General features: G+C 39.4%; 1 protein-coding gene across 5 annotated transcripts; it reads left to right on the forward strand.

The window, feature by feature from the left end:
* The first annotated feature begins 583 nt into the window (after positions 1-583).
* Positions 584-23,622, forward strand: LOC108711331 (serine-rich adhesin for platelets). 5 transcript variants are annotated; one of them, XM_018252960.2, is made up of 4 exons: positions 4,042-4,332; positions 10,055-14,018; positions 19,013-19,046; positions 22,581-22,735. In XM_018252960.2, exons 2-4 carry the CDS (start codon positions 10,100-10,102, stop codon positions 22,582-22,584), a joined length of 3,957 nt encoding a protein of 1,318 aa, XP_018108449.1. In that variant the 5' UTR covers positions 4,042-4,332; positions 10,055-10,099; the 3' UTR covers positions 22,585-22,735. The 5 variants fall into 5 exon arrangements, with proteins under 5 accessions (XP_041442648.1, XP_018108449.1, XP_018108450.1 ...); XM_041586714.1 differs by lacking the exons at positions 4,042-4,332; positions 19,013-19,046 and adding an exon at positions 584-733 and having other exon boundaries at positions 22,581-23,622; XM_018252961.2 differs by lacking the exons at positions 19,013-19,046; positions 22,581-22,735 and adding an exon at positions 17,149-17,603.
* Positions 23,623-24,760: the final 1,138 nt, after the last annotated feature.

Raw genomic sequence — 24,760 nt, forward strand, 5'->3', positions numbered from 1 at the left:
CAACTTAAAATACGTTACTAGTGTACTGTTCTCCAGGTCTTCTTATTTGTTTTCTCTTTTGTCTTGCCTTCTTTTATGTTATCTCTTCTACAGCTACACTATGTTTTTATACTGCATATTTGTGGCTGCAGGGGTCAACAGGGAGGAGAAAAAAGTATTGTTTTCCATTAAAGGGGGCAGCCCTACTCATCTATGATGAGTTGCACCTAAAGAAAGGTATTTAAACAATGAATTTCCATTTAAATCATATGCATAAACATGTAAATGTTGTTTTGGCTTTTGCAGGAAGCATGTTTTTCTATTTGCGTGGTAATTTGTTCTAGAGAAAATTGAGATACAATTTCTGTAATGTCCTGAATTATAAAAGACTATGGTACTTGTTTGTTATGGGGACTGGGGGACGCAGTGAATACAATGTATTGTATCCTGTTACGGAGACAGTTATTCCAAAGGAATGTAAAATTCACTCCTGCTTCTGAGCATGGGGGGTTGTGGGTGATAGTTTCTTGGAAAAAAGGGTAGAATAACTCCCCACAACCATGCAACACTCCCCTTTAAATAGTTCACACAATATAAGCAGCACTGCATGCCCTACTCAAGATATTTTTCATTTGTTTAACTGAAATTTTGCAAGTACATAGCTGCTTTTAATAACTGTACTGTTTTAAAGGGAAATGCTGGAAAAATAAGCACAATTTACAGGATCGTACCCACAGAATTTGTTCTTGCTTTGGTGAGTACTGCTGAAGCCCCAATCTTCTTAAAACCATTGCTTTAACAGCACAAATGTTGGAAGGAGACAACTGACAGAAGTGAGGAGAGGTGGCTATATACTGATCCTGTATGATATCCAATTGGCCCCTGGGACAAATGGACATATACCCAGTGAGTTGCCATAAACCATATGACCACCTTTCTTCTGTTCTGCCAAATCACACTGCAGAAAATTGTGTCATTATATGTTATATCATTACATTTTGTATCAGTTGGAATAATGTGGCCAGCGAACTAATACTGAAATTCATGCAAATCTTTGTTTTATCAGTATGTTTTTAGACAACTTTACATTAATTTGGTACAGAAAAAAAAGACAACTCCATTATTACTATACTTTATTTATATCACCAACATGTTCTGCAGCACTTTAGAGTTAATACAACAGTACAAACAATGGTAGATAACCTGAGAATCTGCTGCATAATACTAAAGCTTATGCCACACTGATGTATTCTTATGGGATTTGTTTTTCAACCAGTTGTATGTGTGGGTACTGTTAGACAATAATACAGTATTGCACCAGCCCGACATTGGTCATTGGTCAGATGGGTATAGGCTAGCCTGTGCCAAGCATGAAACCAATCTGGTTTGCAACAATACAGCGCTGAGTAGTTGTCTGATACTAGGGAATGATCTGTTTGGTCAGATGGGAGGCATGTGATTTTTCAGTAAAGGTGTATGTATGTATGTATGTAATTTTTTATTTGTATATTGCTACTTGTGAGTGACGCCATTTAGATCAGAACAATAAATTAGTAGAACAAACAGGGGGTCATTACAATAATAAATACAATTACAATGCAAAATAATACAATAAAGATTATCTCATATGTCAAGGAGACAAAAATATGGAGGTCCCTGCCCTACGGAGCTTACAATCTAAGTGGGAAGGTAACATACAGACACAAATAGCAGGATGTTAAGCGCTGTAGATTATAGTGGGTGACACTGCCATGTAAGTGCTAGTTCCCAGTTCAGGAGTTGTGCCAGTGCTCCAAGAGGTAGTGTTTAAGGTAGTCTATACATATGGGTGCAGGTTGAAGCTGAGCACCCATTATTTTTGACCATTCATCGATACAAAATCTCTCCAGTTCAGTTGAATTTGATGGCTGTCGAGTATGGACAGCCTGCTTCAAATCATCCCATAGATTTTCGATGATATTCAAGTCGGGGGACTGTGACGGCCATTCCAGAATATTGTACTTCTCCCTCTGCATAAATGCCTTTGTAGTTTTCTAAGTGTGTTTAGGGTCATTCTTTTGTTGGAATATCCAACCCCTGCGTAACTTCAACTTTGTGACTGATGCTTGAACATTATCCTGAAGAATTTGTTGATATTGGGTTGAATTCATCCGAACCGTCGAGTTTAACAAGGGCCCCAGTCCCTGAACTAGACACACAGCCCCACAGCATAATGGAACCTCCACCAAATTTGACAATAGGTAGCATGTGTTTTTCTTGGAATGCGGTGTTCTTCTTCTGTAATGAAAATCGCTTTTTGTTATGACCAAATGACTAAATTTTTGTTTCATAAGTCGAAAGCACTTTGTTCCAAAATGACTTTGGCTTGTCTAAATGAGCTTTTGCATACAAGCAACTCTGTATGTGGCGTGAGTGCAGAAAGGGCTTCTTTCTCATCACCTTGCCATAAAGACTTTGAGTAAATTGCACTGAATTGTAGAACGATGTACAGATACACCATCTGCAGTAAGATGTTCTTGGTGGTCTTTGGGTTGTCTGTAACCACTCACAATCCTCCGCATATGCCGCTCCTGTATTTTTCTTGGCCTGCCAGACCTGGGTTTTACAGCAACTGTGCCTGTGGCCTTCCATTTCCTGAGGACATTCCTTACAGTTGAAACTGGCAGTTTAAATATCGGAGATAGCTCTTTGTAGCCTTCCCCAAGCCATGGTACTGAATAATCTTTGTTTTCAGATCTTTTGAGAGTTGCTTTGAGGATCCCATGCTGTCACTCTTCAGAGGAGAGTCACAAGCACAACTTGCAAATGGCCATCTTAAATACCGTTTCTCATGACCTGCCTATGAAGTTCAAGTCTTAATAAGATAATCCAAATATTTTGGTGTTGCCAGTAATCAGTATTGAGCAGTTACATGCATTTAAATTAGCAAAATTACCCAAGTACCCAGATTTTTGCACAGCCTGTTTTTCACATATGATTTAATTCCATACAACTGAATACTGCTTCACTAAAAATCTTTGTTCAGAAAACCCCCTCAGTACAAAGATTTTCCTGGGAAATGAAAGCCATACCACTGTTATCTTTTTTTTTTGAAAGTGAAGTAAATTATTATGCAGGCTGAGAGGGGTTCCCAAACATTTTCATATGACCGCACATACTGTATAGTGATGGGCAAATTTGTCTTGTTTTGCTGATATATTCGCAAATTTCCTGCATAATGGCGAAAAATTTGCAAAACCCATTGAAGTCAATGGGTGTCAAAATTATTTTAAAGCTCATCAATTTCGGCACTTGCAACAATTTTTATACACGCGCCTATTTTGTCCAAATGCAGTAAAGTCAATGGGCGTCACGGTAATTTACTGTTGTGACACGCGCCAACATTTTTTGCAGGAGTGGAAGCAATGTCTTGCAAACAAGTATTCGTCTTCCATGTCGCTGAGAGGATGGTCCCTGGAAATGTGTCCTGTTGTATCTGATATGTGGTAACTTGATACAGGGCCCCTGCATGTGGGGGACAGATGGTTTTTGCACAAGCACCTGGCTGTTGACCTCATCCACATTGAGAGGTCGATCCCTGAGGTGTTTCATTGCATTCTGTAGCTCAGTGTCCAAGAGAATAACAAAGCCACAGACCATATATAAGATAAGGAAGGCGCCCGTGGAGCAGATTTAATGAGCGCTTAATGTACATAACCAGTGTCCCAGTCACCTCACTCGCTCTCCCTCACTCTCTGTGGAAGTAACTGCAAACTCAGCCGAATCCACAGCATGACAAACTTTGTCCTAGCCCTTCAGCTTATCTCCCGTAGCACATTGACCCTCCCCCCGTCCCCCTCTCTCGTTGTAAGGTACGACCCCTTCTTGATAACCCATCAAAATGGTCTTTCAGGTACGAGCCTCCTCTCGCTTCATACCCAAACAGCTCCAGCTATAGCTTATATCGCAACATTTCCTCCCCCCACTCCCCGCAGCATCTCCCCCCCCACTCCCCGCAGCATCTCCCATTCTTCTAGTCTACTAACGCCTCCCACTCTCTCCCTTGCTCCTCTCCCTCACATACCAAGCCCTCCCCCCCCCCCCCCCACACAAACACACTTCCTCCTCCTCCTCGCTGTACTCAGTGTGTGGCCGCTTATGCCTCAATCCTGCTCGACATGCCACTTGCTACTGCCCACTAACGTGCCCGGCGCTGGCAGCATGATGAGCGTTAACGCTTTGTGGGAAACGTGGAGTGCACTTTGCCAGGCTCAGAGTCCTGTCTACCCCAACAACTTTGGCTTCAATACACAGCGTGTACATCGTGCCTAGCATCTCAGCAGGGAAGATTGGCTCCCAGGCGCATTAACCCATGTAAGTACCCGAGACAGGGAGGCATTTGTGTACATGTCGCACAGCATGTGCTCCTCCGCCTACTAGAGCGGAACTTGATTTACATTTGCTATGACTTTCTATCAAGCAGTTGTACTTGTGATATCCAACCTGTGGCTCTCACCTTTGTGTTGCAGCTCTCAGCCGTTCCCTATGGCATTTGGCTCTCAGGAGAGAGAACCCAGGCAGGGTGGAAAGTCACTTGTGTGTGTGTGTGTGTGTTTAACTGCACCATTGAGACTGGCTATGTGAATATCTGTGTGTTAGGATAATGTATAAATGTATACTGTGTAGATGTAAGTGTTGAGTAGAGATTGCTGATGTTTCTGGCAGTGCTACATTAACTTTAGGAGTGGGGGATGGGGAGTAGGATGTGAGCACAGGGAGTAGAGGAAGGGGAGCACACAAGGAGAATCTATCACTGGTACACACTGCAGCTCACAGCAGAGCTGATCACATTGTTATTACATGTTCTCATTCTAGTTGCTGCCTAGTTGATAGGATATCCATGCAAATTGCATCTCATTTTTTTTTTCATGTCCATTACTTAACAATAAAGTTCTAGGCATGTTTTTCTGTGGAGCTTTGTGAGTTTAGACCTGAGTCGTAATCAACATTTCACATAAAGAAACCTTGCTTCATCACTCACTGTATCTAGAAGTGATTCAGAATTTCCTTAGTCCCAAACACTAGTATTTATGTTGCCAAAAAGATACTCGGTCACTGGCAGCAGCTATTTCTGACCACTGTAGTAGCTAAGGAAGACCATGATGGATTATTTTATAATTTTCTGGAATATTTCATGGCCAGTGTTGCTGCACACAGCATGACATTTGTTTTAGTCATAAAGGGAGCAGCAGGCAGTCTTTAACCCTTGCTGCTCACTTGTACCTACCCCTTTATTGTACAATGCTGCAGAATATGTTGGCATTTAATGTTAATAATAACTGAGACCAGTGTTTTCTGTCGCTATTCAGCCCCACAGATCCAAAGGCATGCTGCAATTGGTCAATGTTTTCTGTGCAATGTACTTGAAACGTGTAATAAAATAAAGCAAATATGCCCCTGGATACAGCATTTCCAAAACTCTCTCCATATCATAGTGTTAGGGAATAATCCAAAGACCGGAGATCACCGAGGTAAAAGGAATAATCCAAGTTTATTATTTATATAATAAACATACACGAGCTCCGTGGGTTCTGATACACAAGTAGGTCAGAACTGCGAAACAAAAGATTGACCACACATTATATACCCTCTGGTGGGGAACTTCATGGGAATGGTATGTGAAAGGAGTACGGAAGGGAGTATAGGGAGTGAGGAGGAGTACAAGTCAGTGTGATTAGCTAGTTATGTGAAAATAAAGGGAGTACCACTATGTGCGAGCTTCAAAGATATTGCACCTTGTTACTGAGAACAAAAACATAACAGTAATACGAACCTTCTCACAGATGTTACACATAACCTTGAACAGTTTCTAGAAGGGCCTCATGGGCACCTAGAAACTGTTCACTCCATTAAGGGGGGCCAAGCAAGGCCTGCAAGACTTTTCCCCTACAACAGTTATCTGTGTAAGGGGCAAATGATCAGATAGATGAAACATTCACATGCCAGATTATGCACCCTAAAAAAATCGCCACCAGAGGCCACTGTTTGGAGTCTTTGAATAAAATAGAATTGTTGAGCAGACCAGGAATATTGTTGCAGCTGACAATCACATGGACAGACAGAAATATGTTGCGAAGTAAGGCTCCTTGTGCCTATTTATCTATGTCAAGTTGTTTATATGAACTATCTCAGAGCATTTATTGACTTACTTTTTAGAATTATCCTATAATATACCCTAACTATAAACACCATAAGAGTAACGGTAGACAAGAAGTATGCCACAAATCACTTTACACATGTTATATAGCTTTATTTAAATGTTTTCTTTTTTCAGGGGGAGCTTCAGAATCACTGCAGAATTATAATGTAATATTATCCACTGTGCCCATTTAAGGTGTCCCTCATGGCCATATTGGCATTCAAATTGAAGAAGGATTGCTTGGCTGTACTAAGCAAAGCTTTCAAACTTGGCATAACTTGCTTTACTTGATAAGAATCTGTCCGTAAGCCAAGTACCTGCCCCTGGTGTCAATGGTACCTGCTTAGAGTAGCAAACCTTTATAAAACAACACTTTACATTACTGTTGTTCTAGAGCAGTGATCTCCAACCAGTTGCTTGTGAGCAAGTTGCTCAAATCAGGTGCATATTTTTAAATTACTGGTTTGGTTGCAAGTTTTGGTTGCATAAAAGCCAGTAGTACTGCCAAACAGAGCCTTATGTAGGCTGATAGTCTACATAGGGGCTACCTAATGGCCACAGCACTTATTTTGTACCACCCAGGAACATTTTTCATGCTTGTGTTGCTCCCCAACTGTTGTTACATCTGAATGTTGCTCACCGGTAAAAAAGGTTGGTGATCCCCGTTTTAGAGGCTGCAACGCACTATGTCTGGAGTTCCTATGGGACCACTGTTAGATGTCACATGTTTAATGAAAATAATATGAAGATCTAAAATGAACGAGAGAAGTGTGTGTGTGTGTATATATATATATATAACAGTCCGCAAGTAGTGAGTGCACACTGGGAACCAGTCAATAGGTTTGTTTAAAACTTCATTTTATTTAAGTTAATTAAAAAACAGGACGACGTTTCGGTCCACTTCTAGGACCTTTATCAAGACCTAGAAGTGGACCGAAACGTCGTCCTGTTTTTTAATTAACTTAAATAAAATGAAGTTTTAAACAAACCTATTGACTGGTTCCCAGTGTGCACTCACTACTTGCGGACTGTTATTGATAAACATTCTAAAGCCAGAAATTGTCAAAAAACCTTTCTCCTCTGGTGATATCATCAAAATAATTGGGTCCATGTAATAAATATGGGCAATAACTCCACACCCAATCTGTGCAGATTAGAACCTCAGGGTTTTGGACCGGTATTGGCACTCAAGATTCAGGATATACCAAGCATCGAGTGAAAAACATGCATCAATCAAATCAGTCGGCATTAAAGGGATACTGTCATGGGAACATTTTTTTTTTTTCAAAATGAATCAGTTAATAGTGCTGCTCCAGCAGAATTCTTCACTGAAATCCATTTTTCAAAATAAAAACAGATTTTTTTATATTCAATTTTGAAATCGGACATGGGGCTAGACATATTGTCAGTTTCCCAGCTGCCCCAAGTCATGTGACTTCAATCACTCTTTACTGCTGTACTGCAAGTTGGAGTGATATCACCCCCTCCCTTTTCCCCCCCAGCAGCCAAACAAATAAACAATGGGAAGGTAAATAGATAACAGCTCCCTAACACAAGATAACAGCTGCCTGGTAGATCTAAGAACAATACTCAATAGTAAAATCCCATGTCCCACTGAGACTCCTTCAGTTACATTGAGAAGGATTAGGATATTTAACAATAAAGGACAGACCTAAAACAGCAAAAGCAAAAAAAGAAAGCAAACTTGGGTTTAATATGAGTTGTCTATAACGGTGACCTGTAGTTAAATGAAGAAGCAGGTCTACATGTCGGGAACAGAGGACCGAGCAGAGAAGCCAGGGGGCAATCTCCAATCAAAATTATGATTGCGCTCTTCGTTCCTCCCAAGGGTGGATGTGCAACTGCTGTCGTGGAGTAGTGACATTAACTAACTTGGAATGCAATTTATCTGAGAAAATGGCGGACTGAGCAATGAAGGCTGAAGTTGTGCATCTCAGTGAGTTATTATGGGACAGTGTACATGAGACCAGTCATATATGGGGTTCTTGGGATTTGGCTTCCCTTGTCCTTTAATAGAAATAGTTAAAAACCAGTTTTTCATTTGGAGTACTACAATGCGTACAGTTAAAAATAGATCATAATTATAAGTTCTTGTACATGATCTTGTGATAACAAAGTGATCAGTAGGTATCACATGGAAGCACTTGATTGTCATCAATTACATCTGATGCTTTTTAAAGAAATAAAGTAAACACTGGTATCAAGCTATAAAAACACAATGCCGTGTTAGACATCTAAGAAGAGAGAGAGAAAGCACCATCAGGTAACTGGCCACTGTGCTGTGAGCTTGGATAACACATTTTACAGAACAGGTATGATGACGTGCAAATTATTGCAAGATTTGTGAAATTGACAGATTTCTTATTATTCATAGTTTGCAAGTGTAGCAAGAGTGATCAGACCTCACCTCATGTTTCTTTATGACTGTTATCTGTCCACATTTATACTACATTTTATTTTTTGTGAAATCGTGAAAGAAGTATGTTTTGCATGGTAGGAATACATATAATTGAATTATTGTTATGGTCAATACATTCAGTTGAAAGTGGACAGTGCTGCTGTAGGTGTTTTGAGACCATTTGTTTTGTAACTACCAACATGCCATTACACTTACAATAGATACACCAGTTGTTATCAGTTCAGTTACATACTTTTCTTTTTAGGCTTGTTTCGGGGTCAGGTCATAGTGGGAGTGCTCACGGAAATGTTTGAGTGAGGCAATGCTGTTGTGTCTGCTGGTAGTCTTTCATATCTTTTTACTTGAAGGGTATAAAATATATTTTGGGTATGTGCAAAACTCCAGCAATAATGTATAAGCTGTGACTTGCCTGGGAAGAAGTACCATTGTTCTGTGTTGTACTGCTGTGTGTTTTACTGACTGCATTTTGTAATATGATGCCTTATGGCTTGCATAAACATTCCCTTTTATTATTGTGTAATGTGCTGGCTAAGACTTGTGTTTTTCTATTTGGTTCTCTTTCCAAACTGTCAGGATCTGGCGGTTGCCCCTTGGGGTTCACCCAAAACCAGGCAAGCGTGTGCAAATTACATTTACTGATTAGGGATGGGCGAATCTTTTCGGCTCGTTTCGCCGAAAAAATTACGCCCATAGACTTGTATGGCAGTGTGCGTTAAAAAAAAAGACTTGCCGCGCGACAATTTTTTTGACGCCCATAGACTTTAATAGGAGTCTGCGACATTTTGCCGGCAGCTAATTTTTGGCGCAACTTGTCAAATTTGACTATCCCTATTACTGATTCATGTCTTCCATTTGAATTTCATGGGCACCAGAACATCATTTATCGCTTTTTATCCAAATCTTTTGTTTTCTTTCAAAAAGGTGGAACCCATTATACAAACAATAATTGTGTAAATTTTTGTTAATGTGCTTTAAATATTTCAACCGTCAATGTTTGCTGGAAATGTACATTTTATCTTTTCTCCTAATAATTGTTATTATTACCTTCATTTTTAAGTATAAATTGTATAACCTGTATAAACCAAAGATGAGACAAAGCAAATTCTGTCATAGAAGATTTATTACACACAATTGTATGGACCAATTGTGTGGATCAGCAATACCAACATGTTGCTTATCCCAAGCACATCTAAGACATATATTTATGCCATTTCAACTTTACAAATTAGCATTTTTTAGAATTCATTGCATAGAAGTTAACAGTGTAAATTCTGATTGGCACACTTTAATATTGCTTAGACTAATAAATATGTATACCTTAGGAATGTGCTTAGGTCAAAGGTTAAACATAAACATATTTGAAGGTATACATAGGACTCCTTATAAGGAAAGCAAAGCCCTGCTAACATTTTTAACCGTTGCTTCAAATCTAAAGTAAATCTATATTTTTCTTTCAGGGGAAGTGATTTTACTTTGACAGTTTCTACTTGTTGGCATTCATAATGTCAAGAAATCTTCAACAAGGCTTCTTGGATCATACCATGCACAACAAGTTGGAGATGGGGCCTCAGCGTAATCCATCATCTTGTCCACAGAAAGCATCTGCTGAAGAATTTTTTACGTACAAATCTTACACGAATTACTCTCTGCCTACTCCCAGTGCTCATAATTCAGCAAGTCCATGGGGATCTGCGACAGCTTACTTGCAATATGCAGGCAGTGCACTAAACCAGCACTTAAGGACTGATAGAGGGATATGTTATAGAAATGAAGTTGAAGGGACTGATAACATTTTGAGGCCTGGCTCACAGTTGCTTGAAACTACAGAAAATAATTTCCAGGTCCAACAGCATAATCCTGGTTTGAGCTATCCATTATCTCCCCAAGGTTGCCCTACCTTTGCAATGCCAAGACCTATGTATAGGAGTCCTACTAGTTACATGGAATATGATACACTAGCTCTCCCTTTTGGCATCCAGCCTGGCTTTCAACAAATTCCTTCACTAGCTGCAGAACAGAACCCTTGTTTTGCATACCCATCCTCTCACCTATCTAGTACAAAGAATAAACCACATTATTCTGGTCCCTTAGAAGTGGGGAGTACCTCCCATTGTTTTTCCCAAGGATTGCAAGACCAGAGCCAACAATATAAACAAAGGGATTATGCAAATTCATCTTTACAGATACCACGTTCTCAGGGAGAGATTCTTAAAGACTGCTATCCCTCCTTGAATCATAACGTCCAGATGACCTATAATCAAGCATATAACCCTGGAGAATTGCAGAGGAACCCCAAGTTCATACCTTCACACCAGCATCAAACTTACAAATCCAGTGCCTTTTATTCTAATATGGGGGATGTTTACTCAATGAGTCATCATCTTATAAGAGACGTTTATGCTGACAGACCCTCTCCATTTGGCTGCAGTATTGACAAGGCTAGACTGCCTAACAGTGTTAAAGAAATGACTATGTTCACTGATAGGGGTGTAAGAGTGAGTACAGAACATAGAAAAATGGAGCAGGGTGTAAATGAGAGTGTCAAAGAAGAATCAAGTCAGATCCAAGTAGAGAATGAGCTCTGCAAGGATTTGAAGAATGTAGCCAAGGATCTTCAACTTGGTATGGGCAAAGGGGATAAAGAGCATATGTATGACACATCTCAAGAGGACAAAGTACAGATTCTAAGCTCCAGAAATTCTGAAAAAGGGATAGAATGGGTTGGATCCTTAAAAGATTCTTTTGTACAGAAGGCAATCCAAAGTCCACACCGTTCTGTTTACCCTCATATCAAAAATTTGCATCCAGCATCTGCACATTCCACTGATGTTCAAGAGTCTGGCCAAGAGAACTCTGTCTCCCAGGTACTTGGATCCGAGATCAGATTTAAAACTCCTGCTCCTTGTGGACCGTCTGATAAAAAATTGGATCTGAGTCCAGCAAAAGAATGTCTACAAAAATCTAACATTATAGAAGGAACACAAAGGCAAGTATTGCAGGCCAGCTCTCTTCAGGTCACAAGCGAAAATCAGACATCCGAAGATAACAATTCTCATCATCCAGAGGCTGCTTCAAGTAGTGCCAATCTTATAAATTCTGAAGTTGATGAGAATGACGGACGCAGTTCTCCTCCAATGCCAGTGATTAATGATGTATTCAGTTTAGCACCATATCGGGAATATCTTGAGGGTACTGCTCCTCACCCTTTCCCTACACAAAGAGAGAGTACTAGAGACAGTCAGCTACCTTCACCCCACACCTCCCCTCAGATGAACAGACCTCATGACTTTGAGAAAAGAACTCCATCTACACCCACATTAGATAGTAATTACAAACCTCCAATTTCAGATTTTTGCTTACGTGAAAACAAATGTGACATTACAGTTCAAGCCACAGATTGTAAAAAGGCCTCTGTTATACATGCAGAAGAGAGAGTACTAGATTTAAGTTTAAAAAAATCCCTTGACTCCGTGAACCCATCTCAGGGCTCAAATACAGCATACACTCCTGTAGTTGGCAGCCCACAGAAGAGTGCAGATAGCATTGTTTCAAAGATGGAAGCAGGGAGCACAATGGCTAGCATGAACTGCTCCATGCAAGCGACCTCAAGCAGCACCTCCCCTAAGACCAGTGAGAGTTCTTTCTTGCAGGAAATAGGAGGGACCAACTCCTCACAGGTTACAGCAAAGAACACTGCTCTGATGCCCAACATAAGCTGCTCCTCACAGACTTCAGCTGGAAATAATCCTTTGTTTTACAGCACGAGTGGTTCCTCACAGAGTCCACATCACATGTTCAGCATAAATTGCTCCTCACCAGTTGCCGCAGGGAGCACAAGATTTATGAACCACTCATCACAGGACTCATTGGGGTCTAATTCCATCATGTCCAGCATGGTCTGCAGCTCACAGGTAACAGGAAGCAACCCCCTCATTACCAGCATGACCAGCTCCTCAACGGCTGCAAGTGATAACATTGCTCAGCTGACTACCACGAGTTGCTTCTCACAGACTTCAGCTGGAAACACTAATTCGTTGTCCAGCATGAGCAGTTTCTTACCAGCAATGGAAACTAGTCCACGGCTGATGTCCAGTATGAGTAGGTCCTCACAGGTTGCTGCAGGAAGCACCCCATTTGTAAGTAGCACCTCACAGGCATCTGTGGAGTCTAACCCCCTCATGGCAAGTATGATTTACAGCCCAGAGGTAACAGGAAGTACCTCCCTGATAACAAGTATGAACAGTTCCTCGCAGGCAACAGCTGGATGCGCTACTACCATTACCAGCCTAAGCTCTTCCTCACATGGGACAGTGCAGTGTACCCCGTTAATAACCAGCCAATGCTTCTCTTCGAAAGCCACATCCACAAGTTCCCCAAAGTCAGATAGTCCCTGCTTCCCAAACACCAATCAAGCCCTAAACATTTGTCCAACCCTTAACATTGTCTTGCCTATTTCCAAGTGTTATGACTTCTCAAAAACCCAGGTCCCCAAATTCATATTGCCCAATAACAATTCTCTCTGCTCTTCTTCGGCTTCTGTAGAGCCCTCAGAAAATACAGAATGGAGGAAAAGACCGCACACTGATATTTCACAGGTTTCACCTAATGTGTTGGAGAATGAAAACAGCTTTCACAGTTCTAAAACATTTATGTTTAAGAAATACAAAATGATGAAACTCCCATCCACTGGAGGAGAGACACAAGGAGAAGCATCTAAGCCATCTTCACATACTTTGCCTGTCCCAGTTCATTCACCACCTGAAGGTGCACATTCTCTGCCACCCAGTGCTCCTGAGTCATCTCCCACTCTTGGAGAAGCAAATGTGTCATTGGCTACTGATGGTGCACCCCTTTTCAAAGGTTCTAGGAAACACTTTACTGAATTGCACAAGAGACTGTGTACAACTATTTTGAATTCAGTTGCAATATCTCCCTTGGGTGTTCTTCAGGACTTGCTGACCAAAAACATGGAAAAAGAAAGACCAAAGTCTCCAGTAAAGGTCAAATCTAGTTCGAGATCCATTGACCCACTAAAAAACTCCCAGCATCATAATTTATGGTTGGACATTGACGGTGTCCGCTTGGCACTGCACAAATTGCTGTCTCTATTGGAGACATTTATGTTTACACGTATATGCCCCTTTCCCCATGTTATCAGGGCAGGTGCTATCTTTATTCCTATATATCTAGTGAAAGAGATTCTTTACCCAGAGTTACTGGGGACATCAATAGATCGTGTCTTGCAAAGTCACAAAGTAGAACTGCGGCCCACTACTCTCTCTGAAGTAAAGGCCCTTAGGGAAACTGAACTCAAAGACTGCCCTTCTCGCATGTTAAAATTACTTGCTCTAAAACAATTGCCTGATGTTTACCCTGATTTGGTACACCTTTACTGGGAGGACTGCATACAGAAGCAAATTGGTGAGTATGTTAAGCACTGTGAAACACTTTTGCAATGACTTTTGCTTATGTTAAAGTAATAGTCTATTAGTCATATTTGTGTTTTCCAGGAGACGAGAAATTGTTAGGAAAGCTGTGTTATATCTTAATGATACCCTTACAACTTTGCTCACCTAAGCATGACTCTTGTTTTTACTAATCTACCTGTAGTGCAAGATAGTAATCCATGATACTTCGGTTCTTAGTTGTTTTCTGCAACTAATCATATATTACTTTTGCCTGCTTGCTATATCTTGCCTTTTGTTTTTCATCTTCTATGCTTCCTTCAGTATTGTAGCATCTCCTACTGGTGTGCTGTAGTGCTGCAATATATCTGTGCTTTTGTAGCTAGCTGAGATTTATTTCCTTGTATGTGAAATCTCTTAATTGTTTTCTTTTGTAATACTAACAACTCTAGACAGGGCTACAAATCCGAAATGCAATTTCTAATTTTTATGGTGTGCCGGAGGGATAGGTTAAGGTGACTTTCCCATAATGATACTGAGCTGATGAGAGAATTGAATGCAGGCTTGCAAAATATATTTGATTCTGTGCACTCCATAGTAGAATAAATGCAATCAAATGACATTTGCTATATTTGAAAAGCAGGTTAATTTAATTGATCTAAAAATAATACAAGAAGAACATTTACAATTTGTATACATACCTAAATATCCTTCAAGTCTAAAAAGCAGAACCAGCAAAAGTAGACAGTCGCGTTTGGGAATGAGAAACCTTTCAGGACAAAGTCCTTTATATTTTGGTATTGCCAAAAATACAGAATTATGAGGGAGCCATCTAAATTATGACAGCTACATACCATCATTTAAAAATGTGGTTTATATAGCTATCCTGTACTAGGTATTAGTCGTGATTTCTTTAATTATTTTCGAGGTAAGGAGATCTTAAATAAAACTAAAAAACCACATTTGGTTTTATATGATTGTAATGCCAAAGCTAAAAGCTGTGCCATAAGAATGCAGTATACTGTACCTTAAAGGGTTGTTCACCTTTGAGTTAACTTTTAGTATGATGTAGGGATGACCACATATTTGCAATTGGTTTTCGTTTTTTATTATGTCTTTTTTGTTATTTGGCTTTTTATTCAGCAGCTGTCCAGTTTACAATGCCAGCAATCTGGTTGCTAGTGTCCTAATTACCCTTGCAACTATGCTTAAGCAACTGGAATATGAATAGGAAAGGGCCTGGATAAAAATATTGGTGATAACATGTAATCGGCCATTCTGTAAACGTATATAAGTTAACTTTAAAGGTGAACCACCCTTTTAAAGTGCATGTGCTGCTTTCAAGCTGAATTTATCCTCAGCTGGGAACTTTTTATCTTTATAAATGAGCATGACTTCTCATGACAGCAATCTGACGTAAAGGTGTACTGTTCCATTGGTGGAAAATAAACACGTGTATTTAAGATATATAACAGTATCTGCACCCTTTCAGGTAGTGTTGAGTATATCTGCTAAGCCGTAAAGGGCAAAGATACACGTGGAGATTCGGGGAGATTTGTCCGCAATGCCTTCCTGCTGGCTAGAATCGAAATTGCCGGCAGGATGGCACTAGGAGCGCTACGTTTTCCAAAGTCGCCCAAAGTCTCCTTGTGAGGCAGCTTTGGAAAATGAAGTGCTCCGAGTGCCATCCTGCCAGCGATTTATAGCCTAGCTGGCGGGAAGGCAGTTCGGGGGGGGGGGGGGGTGTTAGTCGCCCAAAGAAGAGGCGATTTGTCGCCAGGCAACTTAATCTCCCTGAATCTCCACGTGTATCTCTGCCCTAAATTTTGTGGATACCAAGGGTTTAAGTCGCTAGCATGTTTGCAAAACAAAACACTTTTTTTATTCTGTGTGTACATGGACAAATTTATCTATATGCTGCACACAGTCTTGTCTCTCTTGGTGATTTTTGACTTTCCAACTGGTTGTGTAACAGTGATACACTATAGGAGCACTCTTCTAAACCCATTTCTTTCCCTCTCTCATTGCCTGCATATGGGCATTGGTATACAAAATATCAGCCTTTGCTTTGCCTTGAGCTGTTGCTGTTTTTTTTGTCAGAGTTGAAGCCAAACCGACTAATCGTCAAATTGTCAAAGAAAGCTCTGATTATCTGTAGCCAAAGAAGTAAAAATAACTGGAAACTGTTTTTTTTTTTGTTTTTTTTTAGACAAATGAGCACTTTTTTTTAGCTAAGGGAAATGGAATATAATTAGGCCAAAGAGACCGTTACCTGACCAGTCACATCTATTGCGATGTCAGCTGAGTGGGCAAAGTTGTACTTAGTCCTATACATTACTTACTTAGTCCTGTAACTCATGGCAATCTGGCCAGTTTTGCAATTGTTCGGCGTAAAAATAAAAGCTGGTTAAATAGGCTGTGCAAAGTAAAAAATGTTTTCAATATAGTTGAACAGATGTCTAACATAATAGAACACAACTACCTCCTGCTCTCTAACCTGTCGCCAGTCAGTAACCAATCAGTGACTTGAAGGGGGAGGCATATGGGACATAACCGTTCAGTTTGTTTGCTTTTGAATCTGAGCTGTGTGCTAAGGATCAAATGTAAACTAAATGAACAGTTATGTCCCATGTGGTCCCCCTTCAACTGACTGGCTAAGAGGTTAGAGCGAGAAGCAAAGGAGGAAGACATTTTTTAAACATGGGATTAGAACTTTGGAAACATTTTTTATTTCGCAGTGCCAATCTATTTAGCCTGTTTTATTTTTACAGTGAACTGTTCTTTTAATATCCTTTTATACTGTATATATGTTGATTAGTACAGTCATTTATATAGATGTGTAAGAGATTTTCATGTTGAAAACTGCATATACAGATGGAGCAGACTTTCTGGAAACCTTTTCACACTTGGCCACAATCTCTCGGCTATACTGTGCCTCAAAATGCATTGCAAATGTCTGCTCCATCAGTATGTTTCATCTTTCAATTCACCTGTAAACATTTTAACTATCCGATACATATTTTTATATTGGAAAGCAGGCCACATCTAGAAAGGTAGTAAAGACTACTGTACAGAAAATTGATAATGATAATATCCTATTACCAAACTCTTTGATCCAGCATTCTCCTTATGTATCCTCTGTCCAGCTCCTGTCTTGCATACGGTTTGAGAACAACTCCAGTTATTCATCATTCCTTCTCTCCTCATCGTCCTGCCAACTTGACCATGGTTTTTTTTATGGCACTGTGAATGTGGTCAATGTCTGTTACATGTGTATAGACTGTAAACAAAAACCTCTCTGTGGCCTGTGTTGCTCCTCCTTTCCTAGTTTGCCAAATATGTTTAGAAAAGCTGCGCAAATCTCGAATAGTTTTCTTCAGTTTGTTTCACTAACAAAAAAACATGAGCAAGAAATGATTAACATGGAAGTCGAGAAACTTTTTTTTTTTCCAGAGAATTACTTCTGTTCCTACTGGAACTTCCTACTGCTTACCATTTCATGCATTTAAAAAAAATTTTTTTTTTTTGCATAATGAAAAAAATCATAATTCTTTGCATATATACATTCATTACAAATTTTCTATGTTTTTTTTTTTTTTTTTTTAAGAAACATTTTTTATTCGAGCAGTTGGTCAATACAAATCATTCATATCCACATACATATATGTGTATTCCATCTATTTGCAGAATAGACATAACTCGTTTACATATAGCAATATACAGTCGGACTTTTCAGTACAATCAGTGCTTCTATGGTTTTTAAAGGGATTGTTCACCTTCCAAACACTTTTTTTCAGTTCAGTTGTTTTCAGATTGTTCCCCAGAAATAGACGTTTGTTCAATTATTTTCCATTATTTATTTTTTTACTGTTTTTCCAAAATCTAGGTTTAAAGTTTAATGTCTCTGGTGTTTGAGTCTGGCAGCTCAGTAATTCAGGTGCCGACTCTAAACGGTTACAATTTGCAACATTTGGTTTATATTTTTCTCAGCAGCATCTCTGGAGTATTAGCAACTATTCTATCAATTATAACAGCCGCTTGTAATGAAACCCATAGATTCTGCTGAGCAGGGACAAAGATAAAAAATGTATCAAATGTATCAATTTAGAACAGTTCACAGGGTCAGCGACCCCCCAAGCTACTTTAGAAGGTAAAAAATTACACTTTACACTTCAATATTAGAAAAACGGTGACACATAGAAAATAGAAAGTTATTGGAAAAAGTTGTTATTTCTTGTGATCTTTCTGATAAGAACTAGTTGTTATAAGGTGAACAACCCCTTTAAGTTATTTGTACATGTATTGCTATTGAAGGCAGTTTTTTGCCCTTTTCTATTCTCTGTCCTGGTGACTCAGACTGTTGAAACACTGTAAGACAAGGCAGCTGATTAACAGACCTGTCTTTGCTGGGGAACTAAGACTTTTGCAACATTGTTTAAAAAGTAACAACCAGGAGTTAAGCAAATTCTACTTTCAATAGCAATCGTTTTTACAAATAACTGTAAAAGCACTGACAATTTTTAATGTATATTGGAAATTTTGCTAAGAATTATGTTTTCTTTTATTAGGAATAGACACAGACATATAATATGGGAAAACACACTTCTATGACAAGATTTTGAACATGGAAAAAAAGCAATTTCTCTTGTTACAGAAGCAGGAGATTTTAGCAGAGCTATTAAAACTTCTAGCTATCCAGGGAATCCAGCTAGCAAATCCCAGCATCCTCCGCAGTCACACTTTTCAAAAAAAATTTTTTCAAGCACAGCACTCTTAAGATTTGCCAATGTTTTGCTCCCTAAATGTAACCTTCCAGAAGTGTAATACACACTAGCAAGCATCCCATTTTAGACATTGGTTAAATGTGCTAAGCAACTACAGTAACCTCTACTGACTGCAGCAGGATTCTCCTGTGAATTGTAGCATCTAGGTGGGGTTTTAGATCCTAAGGGACCATATGTCCTATCCTGTCCCCCCGTGGGTTCATGTCCCTATACTTATTTCTTCCAGGTTCCCACACACAGTCTGGGCTGCTAACACCAAAGTACGTATGTGTTCCTTTGTAAATCATCCAGCAGAGCTGTGTTTGAGTGGATGCCTGTGTGTGGGCCTTCATATCTGTCTGTGTTTAGGATTCTTTCCTACTCTCTCTTTCTCTGTCTTTCACTGTGTTTGAAAATAAACATCAATCTAATTAAAAGTATTTTAGATGACTGGTTTAAGCACAGTATTAAGCAGGGGTGTCCAACCTGTAATCATCTTGCTGTAAGTGAACTCCCAAAATACGCATTTTCCCAGCTGCAGCAACCCATGTTGGACAATGCTGTAATGTGCACCCTTTTATGAAATGAGAATATAGTTATTTATATTATTTGGAATCCGGCAGATGGAGTTATCATAATTGGAAGGTACCTGGTGAAATGGAGGGAACAAACATGATAAATTTTTTTTTTTTTTTTTTTTTTTTTATAGAGTTATCTGCACTGAGCCTGCATTCACTTACATTGTGCATCATGCTGTTCGCTACTGCATTGCATATAAAAAAACTTGATTTATATTTTGGGTATTTGGGGCATTTACACTCCAAAAATTCACACGAAACACACACAAAATATAAAATTTCATTCCTGAACCAGCAAGTATATTTTTTTAGTTGTAATATTAGCAGCTGTTATCTTATGTTAGGGAGCTGCTATCTTCCCATTGTTCTGTTGTTAGGCTGCTGGGGGGGAGGGGGGTGATATCACTCCAACTTGCAGTACAGCAGTAAAGAGTGACTGAAGTTTATCAGAGCAAGTCACATGACTGGGGCATCTGGGAAACTGACAATATGTCTAGCCTAATGTCAGATTTCAAAATTAAAATATACAAGAATCTGTTTGCTCTTTTGAAAAATGGATTGTAGTGCAGAATTTTGCTGGAACAGCACTAATAACTGATGCCTTTTGAAAAAAAAAAAAAAAAAACATTTTTTCCAATGACAGTATCCCTTTAAAGGACCAGTAACATCAAAAAATTAAATTGTTTTAAAGTAATAAAAATATAATGCAGTGTTGCCCTGCACTAGTAAAACTGCTGTGTTTGCTTCAGAAACATTACTATTGTTTATATAAATAAGCTGCTGTGTAGCCATGGGGGCAGCCATTCAAAGGAGAAAAGGCTCAAGTTACACAGCAGACAGCAGATAAGCTCTGTCTGTCTAATGGTGTTATTTGTTATCCATTATCTATCCTGTGCCATTTAGCCGTTTTTCATTTTCCGCCATTGCTACTCAGCAGCTTGTTTATATAAACTATAGTAGAGTTTCTGAAGCAAACACATCAGTTTTACCAGTGCAGGGCAACACTACATGATATATCCATTACTATAAAACACTTTCAGTTTTTGGTGTTACTGTTCCTTTAAGCAGTTAAGTGCCTTTGTGACCAATTATTATGAGAAAATGTGCAGATTGAATCACAAGCACAATTTACTGATATTTTGATTGTAACAGCAAGTAGCAATCATTATGAATATGCCATAAGCCTTTAAAGAGAATGAAGGCTTCCCCCAACTCTAACCTTCCTACTTGCACCACCCGTTGTCAAAATTGTCCCGATCTTTGTACTTGCTATAAAAATGCAGAGTTGTGCAGCGGGGTTGGCAGGTACTATTTCACACCACTTTTGATCAACTTTTCGCAGATCGAGAACAGTGTGCATGCAGGAGAATTCCCAGTTGCAGCCAACTGGGAATGAGGGGGCATGGGATTCAGTGGAGGGGTCTTTAATTTTAGCACTGCAGTTAGTTCATTTGTGTTTATAAGACACCTGCTTCTTTAGACTACGGTCAGCCCTTGGTGTGTTGCCCAGTGGCGCGTACAAAAAGGACACAGATAAATGCATGTTTGCTTGCCCAACATTTTACTAGTAGTAACTGCATACATTTAAAAAAAATTAACATTTGCATTTCCAAGTTTATGATTATACAGTTGCCAGGCCACTTTATATCAAAACCAGTATGGTGCTAACTTTATGTCATTAATTTTTATTGATAGGTTTGTCACCAGCATTATTAGTTGGAATACCAAGTAGACTTGCAACACGTGCTACAATTCAGTCCTTTAAAAGCCATTAATGCACGTTATAATGTTAGATTTTTTTAGGTCTAGAGTTTAATATATTTAGAGTTGTTACCAGAAGTTTATTTTCGTAAGCGTGTCATTCCATGTTGCATGTAGGAATACCCATGAAAAGGAGGACTTTATATCCTTTCTAATTTCTACTTAGAATTACTAGTCCTAGTCCAAAATGCTTGCTACCCACTGTGAGTTGCCATGGAAAATATCACTTGACTTTGGTTACCTTTTTGTTTTTTGTCCTTAATAATGTAATAAACCATCCATCCAAATGGTTCATGGTTTCTAGATTTTCCCAGGGTTTCTGTCATACCTTCATTATGTTAAACAAAGAGGTCTGTGGTGATCTTGGATATGCTGGGCGCCATAAGAATTTCTTATGGACATTGACATATGTAGTACAGTCTACTCCAATTGACTCAGTCCCAAAGTTTGGTGACCTCTTGCTCTCTGTACTGCTGAAAGTGGTTCAGGAGTACTGTATAAATGAGAAATATGCACAACTTAACCTAGGGCTGGCAGACAAGATGCAGCAGGAAGGAACACTCTTGACCAAACCTGGGAAATATTGCAACATATCCAGTGCTACGAGTGGGCAGGCAGTGTTTTCATAGGAAATATGTAATAATCTTTACAATATTTTTGAGATAAAATTTGATCATGGTTAAGGCATTTTATTCTCATCAGACTAAAGTCTACTAAAGGACTGAGCACTTCTGGGACTAAAATGATTGATCACAGAAATCTATAGTAGTAGTATTGCAGCAAAGTTGGTTACAGTGGGGGGCTTATTTATCAAAGTCCAAATTTATCTGACTTTTTTTAATGAAAAAAGTCAGACGAAACTAGAATCCACAATTGGGGCTTATTTATTATTAAAAAAAACCCCGAAAAATCGAACAAGAAAACGAATCATACAGTGTTTGCCAAATCACTCGATTTTTTCAGGCTTTTTCCCGAAAAGCCTTTATTTCTCCAGATTTCTGCCCGAAAAGTCCAATTAGTTGGGTTTTCAGGCTAATTCCAGCGCAGACCACAGAAATTTCCAAGTAGGAGAGGGACCTCTCCCATTGACTTATATACAACCTCTGTAAGTCTGAGATGTCGGATTTTCAGATTCTGACTTTTTCCATCCTCGGGGTATAATGAATCTAAATTTGAGGTTTTTTTCCCCACTAAAAATTCAGATTTTATAGTTAAAAAAACTAAATTTTCGTGTTTTTGGCATTCGGACTTTAATAAATAACCCACTAAAAGTATTTCACCCAGTGGTATTTTATTCCTATTTGTGCGTGTATGCATGTTTGTGTGTGTATGCATGCTCTCCTTGCAAATCTTTCATAAGAAAAATAATTTCTTTATACCTATATCTGCTCTTATCTACCCTTCCTTGTTTTCATTCTCTCATTTTGTTTTATTTTTTTTTCTGCAGTGACTGATTGTATCTATCTCTTGTTTCAGATAAGAAATTGCCGCTCAGTCTCAGTCAAGAGGAAGTTGCCCACACTGAGAACACCCCAGAAGCTAGTTTATTAGATAAAGGACACCTAGAAGTGGCTCCAGAACTGAACAAATCCTCTTCCTTGGTCTTGAAGTTACAGAGGGTTTGGAAACAATCAGGTACCCATCTATATAAAACCCAGAGGAAGCTCTCGTCCCAGGAAAGCAAGACAGACTCCCTGAGGAAGAAACAGCAAGTCAGTGGTAAAAAACGTGGAAGGAAGCCAAGAAAGGTTTCTCCGAGAAAGAATAGGAGTCGGTGTGGTGGTGGCAGTAAAGTATTTCCAGATCTAGTTGGAAGACGTATTCTCCATCTGTTTGATGATGGAGATCAAGAAGCCTGGTTTCCAGGTAGGGTCCTGAGAGTGCACCGCCAAACACGAAGACTTCTTGATACGCAGTTTGAGGTTCTGTATGATGAGGAACCTGGCACCCGCTACTACTTAGAACTCCTTCAGGACTATGAAAAAGGATGGCTCCGGTTAGACAATTAAACTGCTTTATCTTGGACACTCTTCATGGTACATTAAAGTGGACAAGTAGATGTTTAGAAATTGTAGTATTACATCTATATATGCCTGACTTTTAAAACGTATCATGCTGCACTTTCAGTATACATCTTAAGTTTTTTCCTTGTTTGTGTTGTACCTGTGATTTTCTTTATAGAAGTATATTATCCCAATGTACTTTGCAGGCAGATGATCCAAATCAAAAACAAAGTGCCTTAGGGTAGTGGCACATTTCTCTGCCAGGGTGTTTTTTTAACTGGTAGAAAATTCTAGTTCTCAGTGTTTCAATACTTCTCGTGATGCATATACTGGGCCTTAGTCAAAAGCACATTTTCAGGCTGAAAAACCGCCTGTTACAAGGAGAATATCAGAGAATCATTGTGTGTGCCATAGGCCGTACTCTGCTGTGTTGATATTATTATTACCCAGGTGTGTGCTTGTGTGTAATGCGCACACACACTGAGCTCTACTGCATTAAACAAGAGTAAAGGTGGCCATACACGGGCCGATAAAAGCTGCCGACAGACCGAGTCGGCAGCTTATTGGCCCGTGTATGGGGGCCCCCCGACGGGCTTCCCCGATCGAGATCTGGCCGAAAGTCGGCCAGATCTCGATCGGATGGGGTTAAAAATCCCGTCGGATCGCGGCCGCATCTGTTCGTTGATGCGGTCCCGCGATCCGACCGCCCGTTTGCGAACGTGAAGGATCCGATCGTTGGGCCCTAGGTGGGCATATCGGAGGGAGATCCGCTCGTTTGGCGACATCGTCAAATGAGCGGATCTATCCGTGTATGGCCACCTTCAGAAGATCTACTGATTAGGAAACCTTCTTTTTCTGTTTCCACTTGCTGTTATTGGGCATCATAGACTCTACCCATTAATAGTACACTCATGCTGTTTGATATTGGCATGAGGTAAGAGAGCTTGTTATTTCCAAAACTGCCAAGTCAAATAGTTTTTCAGTTTTAGCTTTTTTTTTTTTGCATAGAATTGTTACTGCTATGTATGGAACTAAGTAACCTTGGTGGACTTTATTTGCACTAATTTATTGTTGTTTTTGTTTGTTTTTTAAAGCACTGATGTGTTGGTATCCAACCTATCTAAGCATAAGGCTGTGTAGAGTTTGTAGAGGATGCTCTGCTTTTTTATATTGTTAGAGGAACCTGTATGTACAGCTCCCCTTAATGGACCACTAACACTAAAAATACACTGCTTAGTTATTTCTTTCCTGTACATGGAATGAAATGCTTCCTTTGCTGTTTTTTTTTTATTGCGGGGGGTGCTAAAAGCTCATCCATCTTTTATCTGTTTGTATAACTGTGTTTAATGGAGCCATAGGTAATACATACATATGACCTGCCCCCAAAACTGAAAGAAACAACTTTTTAATGCCAATATAACATTTTTTAAAATTGAATGTCGAATTTATGTGAACCTTATGAGCAAATACATTTAGAACATTATTTCCTGGTCTTACTAGCTATAATATAGCCATTTAATAAAAAAAGTTCACCCTTAGATCCCTCAAGTATTTCAAATTGTGAAGATTTCATAAAAAAATAAGTGGATATCACCGCAGTGGTATGCCAATGGTTAATCCACAAGTGCCCATGATAGGATGTCCTAGAAACTG

The sequence above is a fragment of the Xenopus laevis genome, chromosome 3L, assembly GCF_017654675.1.
Source record: "Xenopus laevis strain J_2021 chromosome 3L, Xenopus_laevis_v10.1, whole genome shotgun sequence".
NCBI lineage: Eukaryota > Metazoa > Chordata > Amphibia > Anura > Pipidae > Xenopus > Xenopus laevis.